The following is a 22,739-nucleotide window of genomic DNA, read 5'->3' on the forward strand; positions in this document are numbered from 1 at the left end:
TTGTAGCTTCAAGATTTTTCTTGGACATGTATGACAAACTCTAAAGATGATCTACTCCTTTAAACATCCCACTTCTAAATTTAACATTAATTCTCTCAATATTAATGAGGGGAAGAGGCAGGTCAGGGCAGGGAGTGAAAGAAGGGAAGACTGTCATCATGAAGAATTCAAGTGACAAATAAAAAGTATACTCCCAAATTAAAATGGAGCAGCCAGAACATAAAGACTCCTAACTCGGGGAAACGAACTAGGGGTGGTGGAAGGGGAGGAGGGCGGGTGTTGGAGGGGAATGGGTGACGGGCACTGAGGTGGACACTTGACGGGATGAGCACTGGGTGTTTTTCTGTATGTTGGTAAATTGAACACCAATAAAAATTAATTAAAAAAATAAAAATAAAAAATAAAATGGAGCAGCCAGGAGCTTTATCATGTAACTAGAGTTTGGAAAGCTTAGAGTGTTTGAGGTTCTTATACAATTGTGGAAAACCAAGTGCATGGAGCAACCATTGGGAATTAGAGTATAATGATGTTATTCTCCAACTTTGGGCAAATCACAATCTCAGATCATCAGTTTTCCTATCAACTCCCTCCCTGAGGAGTCACTGGCAAGGTCACCAGATGGTTTGTGTATACTAAATTGTCTGGCCTGTTTATTTTCCATTATGAAACCATGTGTAATGGTCCTGTGTTTGAACATGATCAGATATTGTGAATGACTGTCATTAGAATGTAATCACCCTTCTTAATCTCTGCCCCAGTGCAACTGTGTTCCAGATTCTCCAAACCAAACGCTATTTGTCCTAGCTCCGGAGGAAAATGGACAAATGCTATTGATTTTGTTATAGAAAAATCTTGCAGATTGTAAATTTTTTATTAGTTTCAAAAACTCCAGTTAACCTCAAGATTGGGGACACAAACATTGATCCATCTGTTGCAAGAGGATACCAGCAGTCTACGAAAACTATGCTAGAGTTAACTTTTTATTACAAAGCTCATCTACTTACAAGTTAGGTTCCCAAAGGCTATCCTCAAAGCTGTTTTTCTGTTAAGTCCAGGACTTTAAACAACTGCTAGTAATCTATTGATGGCAGGCAGAAAGATACTGCAGCTCAGGATGGCTTCAATCCATCGGCAAAAGTTCTTAGGTTGAAAATATGTAAGAAAGAGAACTTCCATACTCATTTTATTCCCCCTGCAGTAGTTAGAGTAAGTTTCTGTCCATTAAACATAGCAGCAACATGATTTCAGGCTCCCCAGAAAACACAGCATTCCGTCACACTTGAAGCACTAAATTATCAGTTCCTAAGCACCAACAGTATTAGTACAAATATGGAGACTGCAACAACAGTGGCAGACAAAGGTCTTGATACTTTGGTGGGCAAACTCTTCCCCAAGAAGCATGAAACCTCCATGGCCCTTCATGATCTGCTCTCCTTTCAAGACTCATCCCCCCTATACCTTCTGAGGGAGCCTATCATCTTCCACCTGTATTGAACTACTCTTCATTCCCCATCCCTTGAGGCACTATGCCTTGGCACATGCTTTCCCCTCCACATGTGCCAAGGACTTCACTCCTACTCTCATCTCTTGGTATCCATTCTCCACATCTTGTCTTATGGATCATGTCCTCCTACATGTCATTAATGTGTAGGTAAATTCAGGTAAAATGTGCCTCGTGTGTGCTCCCTTACAACCCTGTGTTTCCTTTAATTGCCCTAGTCGCATGTGGGATGCCTTTATGTTTGTTTTCATCTGTATTTCTCGCTGGACTGTAAACTCCACGAGGCAGGGGCTGTATCTGTTCTGTTCCTAGTCGTTACTCAACAAATATTTATTGAGAAATGATTCAGTTTCACTCTTCTATATTTACTAAAGTAGAAATGGATTTATTTTCAATGGCTTATTTAATTATATCCGTCATTTTAATTTGTAAAATAAAACACTTTCACTTATTTACCTTTGATACATTTAACTTTTAGAATTGTAAAACATGCAGAGAAACACAAACATATATAATTATGTTCATTATTACCACCCTCTATGATTGACAAATGTTTATAGTGCTGCAAATTACTTTCACTCTGTTCAAGACTTTTCAAAGGGCCGGAACTCGCATGTTTGTGATCAATCCTGAGTTAACTAGAGAGAGAAAAATGGAAACAATACTGTCAAGCACTTGCTATGGGCCAATCATTGTCCTAGATGGTTCATATACACTGCATATTCAACCTTCCCCAAAAGAATATCATTATCCACACTTTACAGACTAAGGAACTGAAGCTCAGAGGATTAACTACTGCCTGGGGTAATACATCCAGTAAATATCACTCCCATGTTCAAACCAAATTCTAGCTAAATCCAAAATCCATGAGGATTTCCCTTTTATTGCCTACATCTTCAAATCCTATGTGTTGGGATGGAACTTGGACTTTTTGAGTGAGAAATGTACTTTCACATATGTTATGTATCCAAAGCATTTAAAAACGTCAATTAAGGGCTTACTATGGGGCTTGTCTACTATCTCACAAATGTGTAGAAAATTAAGTTAACCAGGGCACTGTATTCATAAGCATTCTGGTTAATTTAGCTAAAGAATAAGAATTAAGTGGAGCATTAATGCCATGGATGTTTCTCTGCCACAAAAGAAACATGCAACCATGGAAGCAATGAGAAAATAGCCCTCAAAGACTGCAGAGACCCCCAGCTGGTTAAGGATGATAAATGAACAAGCTACATTCTGACTTGACTGGCCACTGAAAGGTTCTCCCGGTCCTACAATGACTACAAGGTTGCAATTGTGATGTGAGAAGATTTTATAAGATGACTAGATAGTTAAGAGACATTTTGAAAAACTGGCTGTCACTTATGATTTCTAGTGTTTTTGTCTTCAAAATTAAAAAAAAAAAAGAAAGAAAGAAACCGAGGTATAAATAATTTGGCTTCTTTCTCCATAGGTCTTCTCAGCTCTCAGTTCAAATTCTTATGGTTGTTTAACGGTCACCCCTGTGTGGCTCTACAGTTCAGGTCTGATCTACTTAAGCCTCTGCATCTTCTTCCTTATGGTCCCTGCCTCCCTTCACAAAAGACGTGACACCTTGATTCCTGCCCCAAAGGGATTGCTTCTCCCCTACGTATACTTTGTGTGGAGGGGCTAGATACATTTCTTCCAAAAAGTCCTGCCCATTTGGGAATCACTCACTTCCTGTGACAGTATTGTCAGCAGTTTGGATTTCTTAGTAAATTGTATTACTTCAGGACTCCCATTTGAAATCCTGGCTCTGTCTTGCTTTCACAGATCTACCACCCTCAATTATTCCTTAAAAATAACTTCTCCTCCCACCTTGATATGGCATGATTCTTCTACCACAATGTTTTGAATCTCTGCCATTTTTAGTTCCCTTGATCAACATTTTTACTTTGAAACAATTCAGATTTGTTCTTGCCCTGCATTCATCCTACTAAAAATGAAAGTTTTGAGGCAACAATGAGTTAGTCTGTAAGCATGATATGACCATAAGGGTAAACATGAGTGGGAGGAGAGGTTATTCTGCTTACTGAGGACTCTTTTCATCAGGCAATTTGCTTTTACTGTCACTGTAATTTTACTATACCACATATGTTGTTGATTTCTCAGAAATCCAGTAAAATTGTAATGGTTCCTCTGAGTGACAAGTACAAGCTACAGAATAAAACATACAGTTCTGGGCGTTGAGTCTGCCTTTTTATGATGTCAGAGAAAACACCACTAACACCCCCAAAATCTGTCACTTAGGTCTTCTAGGGTGCTCTCATCAGCATGTGAAAATGGTTGTTTATCTTCCCATTCCTTTGTTTGTTCACTCATTCATTCATTCATTCATTCAACAAACACCTCAACAGTGTAGTGATGTTACTTTGAACAAGACATAGTTCCTCATGTTAGGAGCTCATAGTACACTGGTAAAGATGATAAAATAAGCATTTACCATATAATGGGTGATAAACATACATAAAGAAGACACAAAGTGCTTTTCAAAAAAAAAGAGTAAGGGGAAGGTGACAAGGGGACATAACATAATGTGTGGAAATAAAAAAAAAAAATTCCAGAATCTGAGTTAACTAGATGTTAACTCAGATTCTGGAGTTAATGTTAGCTAAGGAAGGGGAAGGAAGGGCATTCTAAACAGAGAGAACAGCATAATGTGCAAAGACATTGGGGCTATGGATAACAGAGTGCAATTTTTAAAGAATGTTAACCCTTGGGCACCTGGGTTACTCAGTTGGTTGAGCCTCCAACTCATGATTTCAGCTCAGGTCATGGATCTCATGGGTTGTGAGATGGAGCCCTGCATAGGGCTCTCTCCCTCTGCCCCTCCCCCATTCATGCACTCACACTCTCGCATACTCTCTAAAATAGATGGATAAATCTTTTTTAAAAAAGAATTCTGGGGATCCCTGGGTGGCGCAGCGGTTTAGCGCCTGCCTTTGCCCCAGGGCGCGATCCTGGAGACCCGGGATCGAATCCCACGTCAGGCTCCCGGTGCATGGAGCCTGCTTCTTCCTCTGCCTGTGTCTCTGCCTCTCTCTCTCTCTGTGACTATCATAAATAAATAAAAATTAAAAAAAAAAAAAAAAAGAATTCTAAAAAAAAGAGTGCCAATCCTTTCCAAACAGCAACACCTCCCCCCAGTCTTTACCTCACTGAAATTTTCTTCATCTATAAAGTTTCCTGAGATTCCCAGATCAGGGTTTCCCATCATGTAAATCAGGTGAATTTCTCAGATGCCAGGTCACTGAGGAAGAATGGAGATTTTCAACCATTTCCTCTCCTGGGGCCTCTGAGAAAGGATGGACCTTTAAAAAATAACTACTCACTGCTGTGGGAAGACATGCAACCTCTCCCAAATACCCTGCATTTCTAATCCAAGGACAAATTTAAATAATGTCATTTCTCCCTCATGTGCCCCCTTAAAGGGGAGATAAGCTTAGAGGGATGAAGACACTTCCTTTCCCTTTCATGGGAACAATTTCCTTTTGTAAGCTCTTCTCCCCCATCCCCTGCCTCTTTGCTGCCTCATGCCAAGCTTTTCCTGACATAATGGGGTTTTCAAAGGAACAAAAAGAGATCCTGAGGTTTATATTGAACACGCTGTGGAAAACAATGAGCTGAAACAGAACTGGTTTGCAGACTTTTTCTTAGAGACTTAAGTTCCCCATGAATGCAAACCCCATGAATGAATGACTTCCAGGCCCTCAAAAAATTTCTTTCTTTTCTCTTTCTTTCTTTCTTTCTTTCTTTCTTTCTTTCTTTCTTTCTTTCTTTCTTTCTTTCTTCTTTCTCTTTCCTTCTTTACTTTTTTTCTAAGTTTACCTGAAGTCTCCTTTACTCTCTGTATCAAAATACAAGGAAATGTTTGTATCTGGTATGGTAAAGGCAGAGTTTGCTCTAGAACTGGAAACCAAACAGAGCAGGCTAAATTGATTGCAAATGTCTTAAGAGACTTTTATAGGAGAAAGCTCTCTTCATATCAATCCTGTCTTATTGTATCCTCTTAGAAGGGTTTTCCTTCCCGTTCAAATCATCACCTGAACAACCTGAATCAGCAGCCAGCATAGCACAAGGTTTAGAACCCAGCCAGTCTACTCTGATTCATGAATATTGCCCCTGAGGAGAAAGCACACTGCTAAAGTGTCACCGAATCTCACACATAGGGTAAGCAGGGAATAGAGTTGAGTGGTTCTGAAACACCCACATCTGGCCACTACACCAAAATTATTTGTGCATCTCAACACAATGCTGTTTAGTTGGGGTTGACTGTCTTCCTGCCAGAGGGATCATCACCCTGTAGGAACATTAGTAAGGGTAGTCTCAGTACAGTCAGGCACTTGGGTCTATCAGTTCAAACTCTATAGTCATTTAAAAACACAGGGAGGACCCTGGAGTGTGAGGCCTTTCAGAACGTAGCGGAAATCCGAAATTCAGATAGCAGGGATTAAAAAGCAACTGCTGTACAATTGCTAGGCCATTATGGTGCAACATTTTGTACTCTTCCCCCGCCACAGATTCGTTCATCAATAATAGAAGTCTACATCCATTGCTTATGATGTAGCAGGCACTGTTCTAAGCACTTTACCCATTATAACTCAATTAATTCTCACAACAATCCTATTAGTATATCATTTTTATAGATGAGGAAACTGACATACAGAGAGATTAAGAAATTTGACAATTTCAATCAGAGAAGGATAAATATTATATGGTCTCATTCATTTGGGGAATATAAAAAATAGTGAAAGGGAATAAAGGGGAAAGGAGAGAAAATGACTGGGAAATATCAGTGAGGGTAACAGATCATGAGAGACTCCTAACTCTGGGAAACGAACAAGGGGTGGTGGAAAGGAAGGTGGGGAATGGGGGGATGGGCACTGAGGGGGGCACTTGATGGGATGAGCATTGGTGTTATGCTATATGTTGGCAAATTGAACTCCAATAAAAAAGTAATTAATTGATTAATTAATTAAAAGAAATTTGACAATTTCACACAGCAAGTCTGGTTCCAGAGTCTATGCTCTTAGTCACTCTGTATATTTTCTGTATTCAGTAAGTATTTATTAAGGGCCTACCGTGCACTAAACACTGTGAATATTATTGGATATATACAGATGTATATGATAGAGGCCTTAAGGAAGTTACATTTTAGTTTGGGAGGCAGCAATATATGAACATGTAAGTCCCATTCATGTGATGAGTCTTATAAGACAGATGAGCAAAGGTATTACAAGATCACACAGTGGTCACTAACCCTAACCAGAAGGGTTAAGGATGTCTTCCTTGAAGAGGTAGGTGGTATATGAGAACCTTTTCACACACCAACACTGAAGTGTAACCATAATGAAAGGTCTGATATCCAGAATGTCCCTGGTTGGTTTAGACTGTGAAAGTTATTAAAAATGTCTTGCCATAACTCAAAGCGTCTTATACTGGGCAACCTGGGACTCTGGCTTCAGGAGACAATGGATAAAAATAAGAAGATACAAAGTTGATGGAGTGGACCTAGAGAGACTCCCTGATGACAAGTGGGTGCCCCATGCTAAGAGCAAACTGATGAGCAGTGTCTTGAGGGCATAGGAACATGTAGATTCCTGGCAGGTGTTAATGCCCAAAGAAGTGACAAGAGTTCAGGAAATGGGTGAAAATATCCAGATTCCAAACAATCAGACTGCTCACAACTGCACCCCAATCAACATCTTGGGGGATGTGGGGCAGAGCTCAGATATCCAGAAAAGAGAGCTACAAGAATTTAGCAGAGTTTTAGGGCACCATTTAAATAGGACAGAGTTAAGGGCAGGGTGCAGTCTCCATAAGATACTGGGATGCTATATGAGAGAGCAGAGATGGAAGTCCAGTCACACACACTGGGACAACGCTTTGAAGAATGGAAGAACATTGTGATTCAGTGGACACACTGGTGTTTAGTCACACCAGATACTGCAGAGCCAAGCTCTATGAAGGCAAGGCTGTACGGTACCATTTACTGAGCTGAGGATCCTGCCCTGGCCAGGATTAAAGTCTGGACAAGGAGACCAAATGCAGAATCAGATTGATTTAAGTAATTTTATTAGACAACTTTGTGAAGAAATAACAGTATAAAAATAAATAGAAACAAACTTGAATTTGAATGTTACTCTGCCACTTACCAGCTATGTATCTTTGAGTATGTGCCTTAACCTCTAATCTTCAACATCTTGGTGAAAAATATACTTTTGGCTTTGACAATTAAATATATTGATATTGATGAATATGAAAATGCCAATTAAATACAGTTCTTGACCCAGAGAAGGTGCTCAATAAATGCTATTTTCTCTCATTTACAGACCCCAATTGAATATTATTCAATCTCAAAATTCCATTTCTCACTACTGATGATACATATACTGTATTCATTTCAGCAAAAATACTTCAAGGCATTTTTATATATTAATAACTTCCTAAGCAGGACACGTCCATTCTTTTGCCTCACATTAAAATTTGTGGCAGAGCTTAAAAGAAATTCATTCAGAATCCCAAAGAAGAGCCTTTGCTCTATCATCAAACCACAGACTTTAGATTCAGCAAAGAGCTGGCTCTTCAAAGATTAATGCAATGCATCCCTACTGCTCATCCAAATTGTCATCTAGTTTTTCATTTGAATTATTTCTTTTCCTGTCCCTCAGATGAGTATGACTTAATCTCCAAAGCATGTATGATGAACACATTACTATTTCCTCCTCCAAGAATGTGATGTTACAATGTGAGGCCCCATTCCTGAGCTGGATAAAGCAGAAGAGGTCATATTTCCAGTCTCTGTACAGTTCATTCACTAGTTTAATTTCACACAGAGCACATCTCTGTTCTATAGCCACAGACAACATTGCTTATCTTGGCAGCATTCCTCACAAATGTAAAACTTTGAACATAGATAAGTCCAGTGACATGGCAGATGACTCAGTGCAAATTCAATCAGCAATGACCAAAAAAAAAAAAAAAAGTCACAACCACTAAGTGCTATTCTAGGGCGAATCAAATGAATCACCTTTGTACTCATAGCTAGCAATATTTTGGTAGATGTTATAATTTAGATAAACAACATATTACTGTGAAATAATGATTATGTGATTACATAAATACTATGAAAATTTTTGTCGACCAATCATCAGGTTTCTATTTCAATCTGTGTCCAGCAGTATGCCCATGCTTTGGGGTTTATAGTGTAGTAGAATTAAAATTAATGAACATGATCTCAAGGACAGAGTGTCTAGTTAAAGAGAGAGAATCCCCAACCTGAAAAAAGAACAACCCCAAATAATTCCCCCATTGAGCATTGACAGCACAATGTAGATAGAAAAGAAAGAGACCAAAGTGGGCTAGAAGGTTTTGAAGTGTTCGTGGCCATCCTTCACAGGTCTGAAAGAGTAACATTTCTAAAAAACAAATCCAACCATGTGACTAGCCCCACCTAAAACCCTTCATTGACTCCTCAAGGTCCACAGAATAATTTCTGAAATTTTGAGTAAAGCACATAAGACTTTTCATTATTTGCTCCCTCTCAGTTTCATCCTTTGCGCCATTCCTTTTCTGCTAAAAATGCTTTCTAATACTACCTTTTACACAGTTTTCCCTCTTCCAGGAATATTTTCTCTCATTCTTCTTCTAAAATCCCACTTGCAGGGCTAACTTATGCTTTTCCTTTAAGAATGAACTCAAGTGGGGATCCCTGGGTGGCTCAGCGGTTTGGCACCTGCCTTTGGCCCGGGGCGCGATCCTGGAGTCCCGGGATCAAGTCCCACGTCAGGCTCCTGGCATGGAGCCTGCTTCTCCCTCTGCCTGTATCTCTGCCTCTCTCTCTCTCTCTCTCTCTCTCTACATATATATATATATCGTGAATAAATAAATAAAATCTTAAAAAAAAGAATGAACTCAAGTATTTGACTATACTCTGTGATTCAGAAACGGAACTTTTATTTATTACATTTTTGACTATGTGATAGTATTAGTGTTACTTTAACATCAGTTTTATTACTTTTTTTCAAGATTTTATTATTTGACAGAGAAAGAGCACAAGCAGGGGAAGTGGCAAGCAGAGGGAGAGGGAGAAGGAGGCTCCCCACAGAACAGGAGGAAGCCCAAAGTGGGGTTTAATCCCAGGACCCATGGGACCCATGACCCAAGCCAAGGGCAGACTCATAACCAACTGAGCCACTCAGGTGCCCCAGTTTTATTACTCTAAATGATACAGAGACTAACAGACAAAACTGGGGGCTGGCTCAAGAGAGAGAATCTGCAGGGAATCCCCACTGCATAAAACTAGGATCCCAAAATGCTATTCCCTCTACTTTAAGGTGAACTAAGAATGGCATGCCCTCTACAACAATCTCATAAAACTTGCTTATCTTAAAATATGGTACTGAATAGGGGCAAGGGTGAGTTGGGGAGGGGAGGGAGTCATTTCCCCTTGGAACTAATTACCATAAGTACACCCATCCACAGACTTTCAGCCTGTAGTCACATTGAGTAGTCTGAAGAACTTCAAGCTAAGAATTTACTTTAAAGTGACTTCCAGTTGATAGGGCTCTCAGCAGTAAATGCAAATTCTCAAGAGAGAAAACTCCCTTCATTCCAAGAAAAGTGAACCCACAGTGAAAAGTCACAAAAGAAACAAAACATCATGGTCAAAAGGCAACAGAAAGAACAGATAGCGAAACAAGACCCATAGTTGTTAGAATTGCCAACTCAGAATATAAAACTATTATATTTAATATTGTTGGGAAACACTCCCCCATGGGTCTCTCTTGCTTCTAGATGTCTTGCTTTCTCTGCTGAAAGATCAAGGCCTGGCTGGTCTTTATTCAGATCATTTTTCAGGCCTGTGTTTGCAGTCTATTGTTAACCTTAAAGGATAAGGTAATATCCCCCACTAGGAGAAAGTGCAAGCTTACTTGCTGCCTACTGTAAACTGTAAACTGATAAGTTTCCCAAAGTCAGTGATCCTCTCTGTGCAGGCAAGCATCTAGGCCCTGGAGGAACTGTGACATAGGGTACCAAAACAGACATGTTTACACTCTGGCCACTGTTTCTTCTGTCTCTGAGACACAGCAGTCTCATGTCTTCTTTCAGTATCTAACCTTGGCAAGTTAACATGCAAATAGTATAAAATCTCATAGCCTTCACAGTTCTTGACAAATAGTCTTCAAAAATAAAAACATGAATAGAAAGCAAGACATTAAACAATGACTAGAAATTAAAAAAAAAACAGAACTTCTAGAAAAAAAAGTAGAACAATTGAAATTTAAAACTCAGTGGCTAGGTTAAAGAGCAGATTAGATAGAAGGAAAGAATTAGGGAATTGTAATATAGATCTAAAATTAATCAGAACACAACATGGAGAAAAAAAGGTAGCAACTCAAAAAGAGAGGATAAGGAACATAAGCAAAGAGTGAGAAAAACAAAAAATAATTCTTGTTGAAGTTACAGAAGTAAAATAAAGCAAAACCAATTATTTGAAAGGAAAATTACAGAGGTGTTTCCAGACTGAGGGAAGATGACATTCACATATTTGGGAAACCCTATGAATTCCAATAGGTGAAATAAAAAGAAACCCACACCTCAACATAGAATGAAATTACAAAACAGCAAAAATATAGAGAAGATCTAGCTAGTTAAAAAAGACATATCCATAGGAATAAAAATTAGACTTTTAGCTAGTTTACAACAGAAACACTGGAAAGCAGAGGACAATGGAATATTTCTAATGTACTGAAAGAGAATAACTAACCTAGAATTCTGCACCCATCTAAACTATCATTCTAAGAGTAGGCTCAAAATAAAGGCATCTTCAGACAAAAAGAAAAAAGGAAATAAAGACTCTTGCTATATATAGTTAGACCTCAGAAAAGTAAATTCTAAAAAAAAGAGAGAGAGAGAAAAACAAAATTATCTATGATGGAGTGATATACATCAAGAATTGATGAGTAAAAAATGAGTTTCTATTTTATAACAACTAGATTAAATAATTTAAAAATTCGACAATTACAAAAGATGACAAAAATGTAGAATAAGAAAATGTTATGCACTGCTGCTGGAAGTGTAAATTAGTACTGTTTTGGAATAACTTGCAATAACTTGCAAAACATAACTTGCATATTCAACTACAAAATTCATCTAATAGGTATTAATCTAGAAAGATTCCTATACATGGAGCACTCTTACACCAGGCACAGACATGTATAAGGATATTGACAGCAGATTGTTCATAATGGCAGAAAAAAGACTAAGTAGTTGAAATATCCATGCACATAAATATGAATAAATAAATCATGGCATAACCACATAATGACATATTATTCAACAGTAAAAATTAATGAATTACTACTAAAAATCTTAGAAACATGTTGAGTGCAAGAAGTGGGTCACCAAAGAAATCGGATCTATATCATATGTAAGACCAAATAACTAGCTTATATAACTAAACAATATTGTTTGTGGATATATGTATATTCAATAAAAACTTTTAAAAAGCTAAAGAATGATCAAACCAGATTTCAAGAAAATGGTTAACTTTGCAGGGAAAAGAATCAAGAGGACAGAGAATAGGCTCTGAAAGAGTCCACATATGTATTCAACACATTGATAAAGTTGCAGTTCTTAAGTTCATTGTGAACTCACAGTGTTTGTTTTAATATTATACTCTATAACTTACATGTATATTATTTTGTAGCTATCAAATATTACAATGTAAAGAAATTAACATTTAGGAAAAAGGAAAAGGAGAAGAAAAAAACTTCCTTAATCATAGTTATGAAAAGCTCACAATAAAGTGGTGTAGGATAAAATATTGGTGAAACAGTGAGGGTGAAATATTGAAGCATATCCATTAAAGTCAATGCTTAGACAAGATAATCACTGAATATCATAAAGATATTGATACTCTACAAATTAATCAACAAATTTATTTCAATCCCAATCAAATTTCCAGCAGACTTTGCTTTTTCTCCAAATTCACAGAACTTAACAAGCTCGTCCTAAATCCATATAGAAAATGTAACTTCCAAAAACAGCCAAAATAATTTTGAAGAGCTATAATTCAGTGGAGGCACATGTCCAATTAGATATCCATGTTTCCTTTAAAGCTAAAACTGTGGAGAGAGTATCACATCAACAGAGAGAGTATGTAAAGAAATATGATACATGAGAACATTCCTAACTACAGAAGAAATTAGGGACATTCAAAAAATGGTGCTAGGATAACTGATTATCCATATGGGAAAAATTCATGTTAAAACAACAAGAGCCCATTTCAAAACAATCAGATTAACTGATATTTAAAGGGTCTGACAAGATCGGTAACTGGTAAAGATACAGAACAGAGGGACTTCTCATACGCTGCTTGTGGCGGTATAAATTCGTGTCCTCATCTTGGAAATAAATCTGATAATAACTAGTAAAACTGAAGGTTTTCATACTTTATAATCCAGCAGGCCACTTCCAGGTGCCTCTGCTAAAGAATATACTACACTACTTTGTATTGAAAAGTCCCTAAAAGTTAATAAGGGAAGAGAAACTAATTTGATGCAATAAATAGAATATAAAGAAGTAAAATGTGAATAAGCTAAAACTATATGTGTCAAGTATAGAAAATAGATAAGGTAGAAACTAAATGTTAAGTTTTTATTTTTTATTTTATTTTTTTTAAAGATTTTATTTATTTATTCTTGAGAGATAGAAGGAGAGACAGAGCCAGAGACACAGGCAGAGACATAGCCAGAGGGAGAAGCAGGCTCCATGCACCGGGAGCCCGACGTGGGATTCGATCCCAGGTCTCCAGGATCGCGCCCTGGGCCAAAGGCAGGCGCCAAACCGCTGCGCCACCCAGGGATCCCAAATGTTAAGTTTTTAAAAAGCTATATAGAAGTAGACATGTAGCATAAAGCTTATGCAAAATTTAAAAGATCTACATCAATACTATATATTGGATATGTGGATAACAGGTATGTACTATATATAATGAAATATGTGTAAGAATGGTTAATGCCTAATTTAGGAAAGGGATTACCTTGGAGAAAAGGGGAGAAGAATAAAATCGGATGGTAGAGTTAGCACTACGTCAACGTAAGCAAGGCCCTTCAAAATATAAGGACTCATTGACTCTCAAATTTGTGAAAGTACAGGACACAAATCTGAGTGTTTCCTTAAATTTGTGCCCTCAGCACCTCACCTATCTCACCCTAGTCTTGGTCCTGTTAGGCGGGATGCATAGAGACTTCAACTGCTCTCTGTGGAGCTTTATTCCTTTAAAAAAAAAATCTGTTGGGAAAAGATCCATATAGAGGTTTGTACTTGCTTGGGTAGCATTCACATGTTTAAAATGGCACTTGTTAAGTTACTTTCTTGAACTGGAATTGTCACAACATGTGGATATTAGACATTTGGATTCCAAACACAAGTGCTGTGCGGACTTGCTATAATGATCTCTCATAGAAGATTCTTTTTCTCTTTACATAATAACCAGGAAAAAGACATGTGACTGAGTTTGGCAGTGAGCCCCCCCACTCCCATGGCTTTGCATTTGGAGCAGATACATATGAGAATAAAGAGAGGGTGGGGAAAAGATTGTAATTTATAGCAGGGGTAGTGCCCTGAGCAGTTCTTACTGACTCGGCTCCTGTCTCCTTTCCAAGACTTTCAAAACCTCTCATCAATTCTGTGAGCCTTCCAATATCCTCCAACAATTTCCCATTTTCCCTAAATTAGTCAGAGTGAATATCTGTTGCCTGCCACCAAAGAGCCCTAACGGTTACACTGAGCCTCATGCTGTCAAACAATAAATTTTTAGAGGTGCATGGGTGGCTCAGTTGGTTAAGTGTCTGCCTTCGGCTCAGGTTGTGATCCCAGGATCCTGGAATCAAGCCCCACATCAGGCTCTCCACTCAGTGGGAAGCCTGCTTCTCCCTCTCCCTGCTGCTCATGCTATCTCTCTCTCTCTCTCTCTTGCTATCTCTCTCTCTCAAGTGGATAAATAAAATCTTTAAAAAAAAAAAAAACAGTAAAAAAGAAAACTACAATTTTCTTAAAAACAAAACTGAATTTATATAATTCCACTGTTATGATTGATCCTTAGAAATTAACTTTTCACCACAATTTGAATTCCCACTTAGGACTGATAAGATCCTACAAGTAGAATGTCTACTTGTATATTTTGAGCTCTGTCAATGCCACATCTTTTGGCTAAATCACTGTGGAGTTATTAATGTCCAAGGAACACACTCTTGACACTGTTCTCTGTTCATGGTTGGCCCCTGAATAAAAATTTGCCAAGCTGGCCTTTGGTGCTGACTCCACTAAGAAACTATAGAGTCTCAAGTCTAAGAAAATCCATCATTGTACCAACTGAGCCATTCAGAGTTGTCTTACCTCCTCTGTCTTTAAAACCTCCCATATCCGAGCATGGTCTTCCACCAGCCAGGGTCCTGGGCTTTCTACCTTGGTGGAAAGTTTGAATTTAGATGCCACTTGAGCAGGTTCTCCCACAGATTTACCCTCCATCTTGAAGGAGCCAGGCAGGAGGCATTACGGATCTGTGTGGAAGAATAAAGTGTGATCCAGGTTAAAACATGAATTACCATTAAAAAAAAAAAAGATATGAATGCAAGTTATTTTGCGTGATTTGTGGATAATGAGACCATTGAAGACAATGTGACAACAGATATCAACTTTGATGACCGCTTTTTTACATATATTAAATATTCATTATTGCTATTTTAATGCAGGCTTCTGGAGGCAGGGGTGCATTTTGGTAAAGAATGAAATTTCTTTACCAAAAAGTAGATAGAAATTTTAAAGCAAAGTAAGAAGCATCATCTGCCTATTATGCCTATATGTCACTTTACTCCAGCCCCCCTCAGGAGGTGAGATGGAAATGGGTGCAGAGACAAGCCCAAATGAAGTTCTCGAATTTTCATGCTGTATATTGCATGTGGAAGAAGTACTGGCGTCAGGAGTCTTCCTCCTCAAACATCTATTGGGTACTTGTTTATATTAGGCTCCAAGCTAGGCATACACAAATCATTTGGTAATTTGGTTCTTAACCTTAAGAAACTTAATGTCCTGGGGCAGAAAAAGTTATAAACAAGTCATCACAATATGGTATATTGCCACATCCTAAATGCCACAACATTTTTTTTTCAAACTGCAGTGGAAGCATGGAAAAATATTCTACTCAATATTTATTGGCTACATTACTTTCCTGAGCCTTAGATTCATCAGCAGTTGCTATAAAGACTATATTTTAAAACTGATACCAGTCCTATAACGTCTTCTTCCTTGACATCTTTCCATCCACCACTGGCTTGTTTGGAATCACATCATGCTTGCTCCTCGCCATCCTGTCCCAAGGAATCTCCTGCCTCCATTCCTGTCCTCCTCTATCCTTCTCAGAGTAATTTTTTTTTAATTTATTTATGATAGTCACACAGAGAGAGAGAGAGAGAGGCAGAGACACAGGCAGAGGGAGAAGCAGGCTCCATGCACCGGGAGCCCGACGTGGGATTCGATCCCGGGTCTCCGGGATCGCGCCCTGGGTCAAAGGCAGGCGCCAAACCGCTGCGCCACCCAGGGATCCCAGTAATTTTTTTTTTTTAAGTAAATCTAAAAATGATGTTCCACCTACTTAAAATTTTCCCTAGGGACGCCTGGGTGGTTCAGCGATTGAGCATCTGCCTTTGGGTCAGGGTGTGACCCCAGAGTCCTGGGATCAAGTCCCACCCCAGGCTCCTTGCATGGAGCCGGCTTCTCCTCCCTCTGCCTCTGCCTCTGCCTCTGTGTGTGTGTCTCTTGTGAGTAAATAAAATTAAAACAAAACAAAACAAAAAAACCTTTCCCTAAAGAATAAAATTTAAACCCCTCTTTGCCTGGCTTCCTCCACCTCCCTTCTTTCACCATACCCTTCGGCCTTCTCAGTCATCATTGCAGCCATCTGAAGGTATGTATGGATCTCAAATATATGCAGCACCTTAAGGCTTTGTTTCTGACATCTCTTCCCACCCCTACTCCAAGGGAATAAAGACCCCTTCTCCATTGTTACTCCATCTATATACTCTGGACAGATTTCTATTGTGCCACGTGTAACATTTTTATTTACTTGCTTTCAACTCTATTTTCACCCTCTGTCTTTTAAGCATCTTATGGCATCATATACAGAGTAAATACTTATTTTTTTAAGATTTTGTTATTTATTTGTTCATGAGAGAGAGAAAGAGAGAGAGGGGGGCAGAGACACAGGCAGAGGGAGAAGCAGGCTCCATGCAGGGAGCCCGATGTGGGACTCGATCCCGGGTCTCCAGGATCACATCCTGGGCTGAAGGCGGTGCTAAACTTCTGAGCCACCCGGGCTGCCCTACAGAGTAAATACTAAACAAATGTTTGATGAATTAGTTAATTCAGTAAATCATGAGAATCCAGTGAAAATGTGGCAGCAGATCCAATATATTCAAATAACGATGTAAAAATCAAATTACCTCTTATTTTTCACTTTTTGATTGATTTAGTGGGCTATACGGTCTTCATGAGAAAGAGCCAAGTCTAATGTTCATCATGCGTCCCCAAGCACCTAATTGCTCATTAGTACACAGACTAGCTTTCATGGAAATGTCTTCAAGAATTGAGCATGTCTGCAAAAAGCAGGTTTTATGCTCACATAACCTATTGCCCAAATAAAAGCAAACAGAAATGAGTATTGAGAAGCCTAGCAGGGCTAGTTGGTCAGAGGATTTGAGAAAAACATCTTTGGCAGCAGACTTCCTTCTCTGCTTCACGCGCTCCATCTGGAAGCCATGGAGAGCAAACCATCTGCTTGCAGAGAGCAATGATGAGGAAACTGCTAACCAAAACCATCGTGCAGTCCTTGCACACATGGAGCCCTGAATACAATCCTACTAGGAGGCAGGAAACAAAACCTTTATAATTAATGAACAAAGTTCATGTGAGAGGATATGCTAATAAATGATGCTGACACATACAGGCAAGGAAATAAACAAAGCAAAGTCATGTGGAGGTTTCAGTCCCAAAAAAGGAAACTAAAATAAACAGGCCAAATGGAAACAGGCCAGATTAGTAGGGAAGGAAATTCCATCATTGTTATTGGAGATAATACTGTAAACAACAAATAATAAATCAAAACAAAGTGGAAAAGCTACATAAAATGGTTTTAGCTCTCTCTTCTGCATATCATGGAAACCTAGTTGGACAAAATAGATGAACTATAACATCTCAGGGTGAACAATGGAACATCTGTAAGCATAACGTATCCTGGTGACCCCACAGCTTTCACTCTACTGCTGCCCACAGCTGCTTTCTCATCACTACAGTGTGGGTGAGAGTTGGCAAATTTTCAGTATTGGAGACTGAACTCTACTGTGTACTGGCTTCCCACAGATTTTTCCTTGCCCTGTTTGGGAAGAAGATGCAATTTAATGAGGTTTAAACCATTATGAGGTATTTGGGAACTCATGATGGAAGCAGAGAGGCAGCCAGTGACAAGGATGCTCTTCAAACATTTCGAGATCCTCCACCTCATCTGAGATTTGAGGTCTCTTCATCCATTCTCAGAATCTCTCCTCACCCACAAAAAGAAATGACCATATATGCAACATATTTTGAGCTCCCAATGCATACCAGCCACCATGCTAGGACTTTTCACATTATCTCTACACTACACAGTAACCCGGTCAGGTGGACTTCACCATTTTACAGCCATGAAAAATTAGATGCAAGGCAGCTAAGTAATTTTAATACACTGCTAGGAAGTTGTAGAGTTCTGAAGTTTATGCTTTCTCTCCTAGAAAAAGTTCAGCAGAACTTCAAACCTTACCCTACATCCCCTTACTGGTAGAATGAGACCTCCCTCTCCTGCTCTTTCCCTCATGAATTAGAGTTAAGTAATGGATCAGTGTCTAAGCTAACTGGCCCACTAGTGCCCACTTGAGAGGTGGTCATGTCTAATGAGTATACAGGTAAGAGTGGGATAGATACAGAGAGGGAAACATCCTGGGAAAATAGATCATTCCTTTTCCATTTTACTCCCATCTCAACTCAACTTCTTTTTCTTCTTCTTCCTCTTCCTCTTGGTCTTCTTCTTTTTAACTAATCTCTACACCCAACGTGGGGCTTCAACTCATAACCTGGGGATCAAGAGTCACATGCTCCATCAACTGAGCCAGCCAGATGCCACACCCCCATCTCAACTTCTGACCAGGGTAGCTGTTATTGGTGTGACCTGCACAGTCACACAACACCCCATCCCAGAAGGGCCCCAGGTTTGGTTGAATGCTCTATCAACGTGTTGAAACTTAATTTTTACACAAAAATCCCTGAATTTTCATTTTCCACTGGTCCCCCAAATTATATAGCCAAATTCCGCTGCTGATCCACCTTTTACCTCTTCAAATCTTAAGTTCCACTCCATATCTTCTTTAAACAATTCATACATTTATTTATAGGTTTCCTATTTCCCTAAAATGAGCCTATAGAAGTCTATATAGTGGGGCTGTTTCTCATTAGAATGAAAATAAGAGGAATATGTAGACCTTCTACTACCTTTGATATGCTGCATATCTTAGAGTTGAACTCCTGTCTTCTTTCTTAAAACACGTGGTCAAGGCTTACAAGCCAACTTCCCTGCAAATACCACTAATATAAGCCCATTCAATGAATAAGATGAAATCACTATAAACCTAAAGGCAGAATCTTCAATTCCACTTAATAATTGGTCTGAAATATCATAAGCCTATAAGATTTTTGAGGAATCCATTTTTGAAAAACTATCATCCTAAAATACCTAATATCAACAAGACAAAACAAAATTTATTTATTTTATTATTTTTTATTGGTGTTCAATTTGCCAACATATAGAATAACACCCAGTGCTCAACCCTTAAGTGCCCTCTTCAGTGCCCATCACCCAGTCACCACCCACCCACCCACCTCCCTTTCTACCATCCCTTCAAAACAAAATTTAAACTCCTGGATGGTGAGATCATCCTTAAGTTAGAGGTGGGTTAGAGAAAGGAAGCTGTAAGTATAGAAAGACAAATATCTGATCAGAGAACACAGGAGCAAAATTTAGCTCAAAACCTTAAAAAGAGGAGTGCCTGGGTGGCTCAGATGTTTGAGCATCTGCCTTCAGCTCAGGTCCTGGGATCGAGTCCCACACTGGGCTCCCAGCTTAGCAGGGAGTCTGCTTCTCCCTCTCTCTCTCTGCCTCTCCCCCTGCTTGTGCTCTTTCTGTCTGTCTGTCTGTCTCTCTCTCTCAAATGAATAAACGAAAAATAGTTTTAAAAATCTTCAAAAGAAAATTGCTAGAGAAATGCCTTTTCTAATTGTAAAAGGATTTGACTATACACTGTCCCTACTTCATGAAACAGAGAAGTAAAATAAGAACAGGGAAGATAAGTCTGGTGGTATGGAAGAAAGATGCTTTCACTTGACACTGAGAACCAATTTGCAGATGAGAAAAAGCCATGTAAAAATTCTTAAGATCATTTTGCTTCAAATCCTAGAGTCCTAACATTCCTACCAAAGCTTAAAGATTTGTGTTGCTGTTGTTGTTTTTCAGTTTGGTTAAATCCAAATACCATCTTCTTTTTCTTTTTTCTGTTTTTTTCTTTTTCTTTCTTTCTTTCTTTCTTTCTTTCTTTCTTTCTTTCTTTCTTTTAAGAGGGAGAGAGTGTGAATATGAGTAGGATGCTGGGGGAAGAGCAGAGGGAGAGGGAGAGAGAGAGAATCTTAAGCAGGATCTACACCCAACATGGAGCGTGATGCAGCATGAGCCAAGATCAAGAGCTGGAGGCTTTTTATTTTATTTTATTTTATTTATTCATGAGAGAGACAAAATGAGAGAGAGGCAGAGACATAGGCAGAGGGAGAGGGAGAAGCAAGCTTCATGCAGGAAACCCGATGTGAGACTCAATCCCCGGACCCAGGATCACACCCTGAGCCAAAGGCAGACGCTCAACTGCTGAGCCACCCAGGCGTCCCTAGAGCTGGAGGCTTAAGTGACTGAGACACCCAGGTGGCCCAGGGGCTAATCTTAAAAACATAAGTATTAAGTGATCATCTAAGAACATAAAAACTTGCCATTACTAGTATTTGTTGTTGTGATTTGATAAAAATTATCTATAATTCTCACAAATACAACCTTTTTGAAGCACGGCTTTAAAAATAAGTCCTAGGGCACAATTTTGCTGAAATCTGTATTTTATTAATACCCATGCTGGATTTTGTTTGATGAATCAATCTCAACTTTACTGAATTTGACTTTCTCTTCTATCATAGTAAATAATATATGAGACATCCCACTAAATCATTATCTTTTCCCGCTCCCTCTCCTCCTTACATTTTTTTCAGAAGGAAGTATTCAGAACCTATATACCATTCAGAACCTTACTGGAATGCTTTGGTGTTTCTAGCCTTTGTCTAGCAGAGCCGTGTTTCTCTTCTGCTCCTGCAGATTCCATTGTATGCACTGATAATACAGCATTTCTATTCGGTTCCCTTACACACATACACTCTTGCTTCTGCCTAGACAAATCTTTTAATCTTTTTAACTCAATTCAGATTTCTCCTAATCTTGAAAATGTCTGATATTTGCCCTATTCTAGTCTTCTTCCCATGATTACTTGTGTTTCTGCCATTTCTTTCCTTCTAACTTATTTCATCCTCATTCTGCTTCCTAATGAGCTCAGGTTCTGTGCAGATAAGACAGGCTTCTTTACCTCTGGTTATCCTCAACTCTTTCACCTGAATGTCTATGTATCAAGAACAGTCTTTGCATTTTAGTGTGCTTTACGGGGTTCAGAATGGCATAGTACAAAGCACACTGGAATCCCAGGCAGGAGTCCTGGGTTTAAATCATAAGACTACAGTAAGTTCTCTCTGCAACACTTGGGCAAACCATTTCACTGTCCTCAGCCTCATGTACCTCATCTTTAACATGAATAAATAGACCAATAACACCCCTGAGACCCCCCCTCACAGAGATAAAATAAAGTACTCACCTCTCCCCCACCCCAAATGTAGAAAGCAAAACTAATGTGCACTGAAGTATTTTTCCAGTAGAACTGAGGGATTTATACTACTAAACACAATGGTGAAAAGTGGTGATTTCCATGGGTCACTCGCATACTATACTTATGCCCGCATGATGCGTGCATTCGTTACTCAAAAGTCAAACAAATGGTATGATGTTATCATAGCCCCTTGGCATTCATAGATTTAACACCTGAGTTGTGACTCTTCAGGAAGAACTCAAAATTCTCTAATGTGTAGTCAACTGTAAATTTTGCTGACGCTTTGTAAGGCTGGTGTTTGGGTGAGCTCAGTGATCCTTAGCATCCAAATCTTGGTTCAGTGGTAGACATCTCTAATCATGATTGATATTGTGGTACTTATAAACTGGGGCATCCAAGGAGGTCATAAGAGACAGCCTTCCCAGTTGTAGGGGTGCATCACAGTGGTCTCTTCATTCTGAAAACTGAGACAGAAGCAGCTGTCCGGAATCTAGGATCTCTGTGCAGAAATGGAGACTAGAGCATAGAGAGACACCAGACAGAAAGAACTCCGGGGAGTCATGGTATACATTTCTAGCACTAAGCAGCACTCGTCCTGGGAAAGCAGGCACGTCAGATTGCTTCAGAGCAATACTGAAACATCGGTTGTGTTTGAAGTAACAATTTACGTCAACGTATTAGGAGGGCAACAGATCTTCACTGTCTCCTCCTTTGTGGGAACTCAGCAGCATTCTAGCCTCTATCAGGCAACTCACTTATATTCTGCGTATTGGTTTCTTTGGCTCTTCTTGATTTACTCTGGTCTCCACTGCTGGACTGCCAGCTCTTTGAGAGACTGAACATAAAAGTATCATATTCCTTCAATTTTTTTTCAAAAAGCTCAATCACCCTTTAAAAAAAACATTTTGTTTTCTTTCCACTAAAAAAATATACTTCACTAGAGTAGCAGTTTAAGCATTTAATACTACGATGTATTTTGGAACAAATGTCAATCATTGGGCAACCATTTTCAGAGGAATTTTAATTATGTACTGTCTTCACTGAAACTGAACAAGGTTGCACAATAGAGTATGGAATCAGAAGTGACTTTCTCTGGGAGCAACTGTCTCCTGTTAAATGTAGAAAATTGAAGTAGTGCAAGACATTCCTGCTTCATTCAAGTT

General features: G+C 39.0%; 1 protein-coding gene across 2 annotated transcripts in view; it reads right to left on the minus strand.

Moving 5' to 3' along the window:
• RGL1 (ral guanine nucleotide dissociation stimulator like 1) overlaps positions 1-22,739 on the minus strand; it is a 256,371-nt gene that overhangs the window by 144,856 nt on the left and 88,776 nt on the right. For both annotated transcript variants that reach the window (XM_026001170.2, XM_026001171.2), the window contains exon 2: positions 14,927-15,090. In XM_026001170.2, the coding sequence (XP_025856955.1) occupies positions 14,927-15,058 (132 nt within the window). In that variant the 5' untranslated portion in view covers positions 15,059-15,090. The remainder of the gene's footprint in view (positions 1-14,926; positions 15,091-22,739) is intronic.

Source organism: Vulpes vulpes, chromosome 13, assembly GCF_048418805.1.
Source record: "Vulpes vulpes isolate BD-2025 chromosome 13, VulVul3, whole genome shotgun sequence".
Lineage (NCBI taxonomy): Eukaryota > Metazoa > Chordata > Mammalia > Carnivora > Canidae > Vulpes > Vulpes vulpes.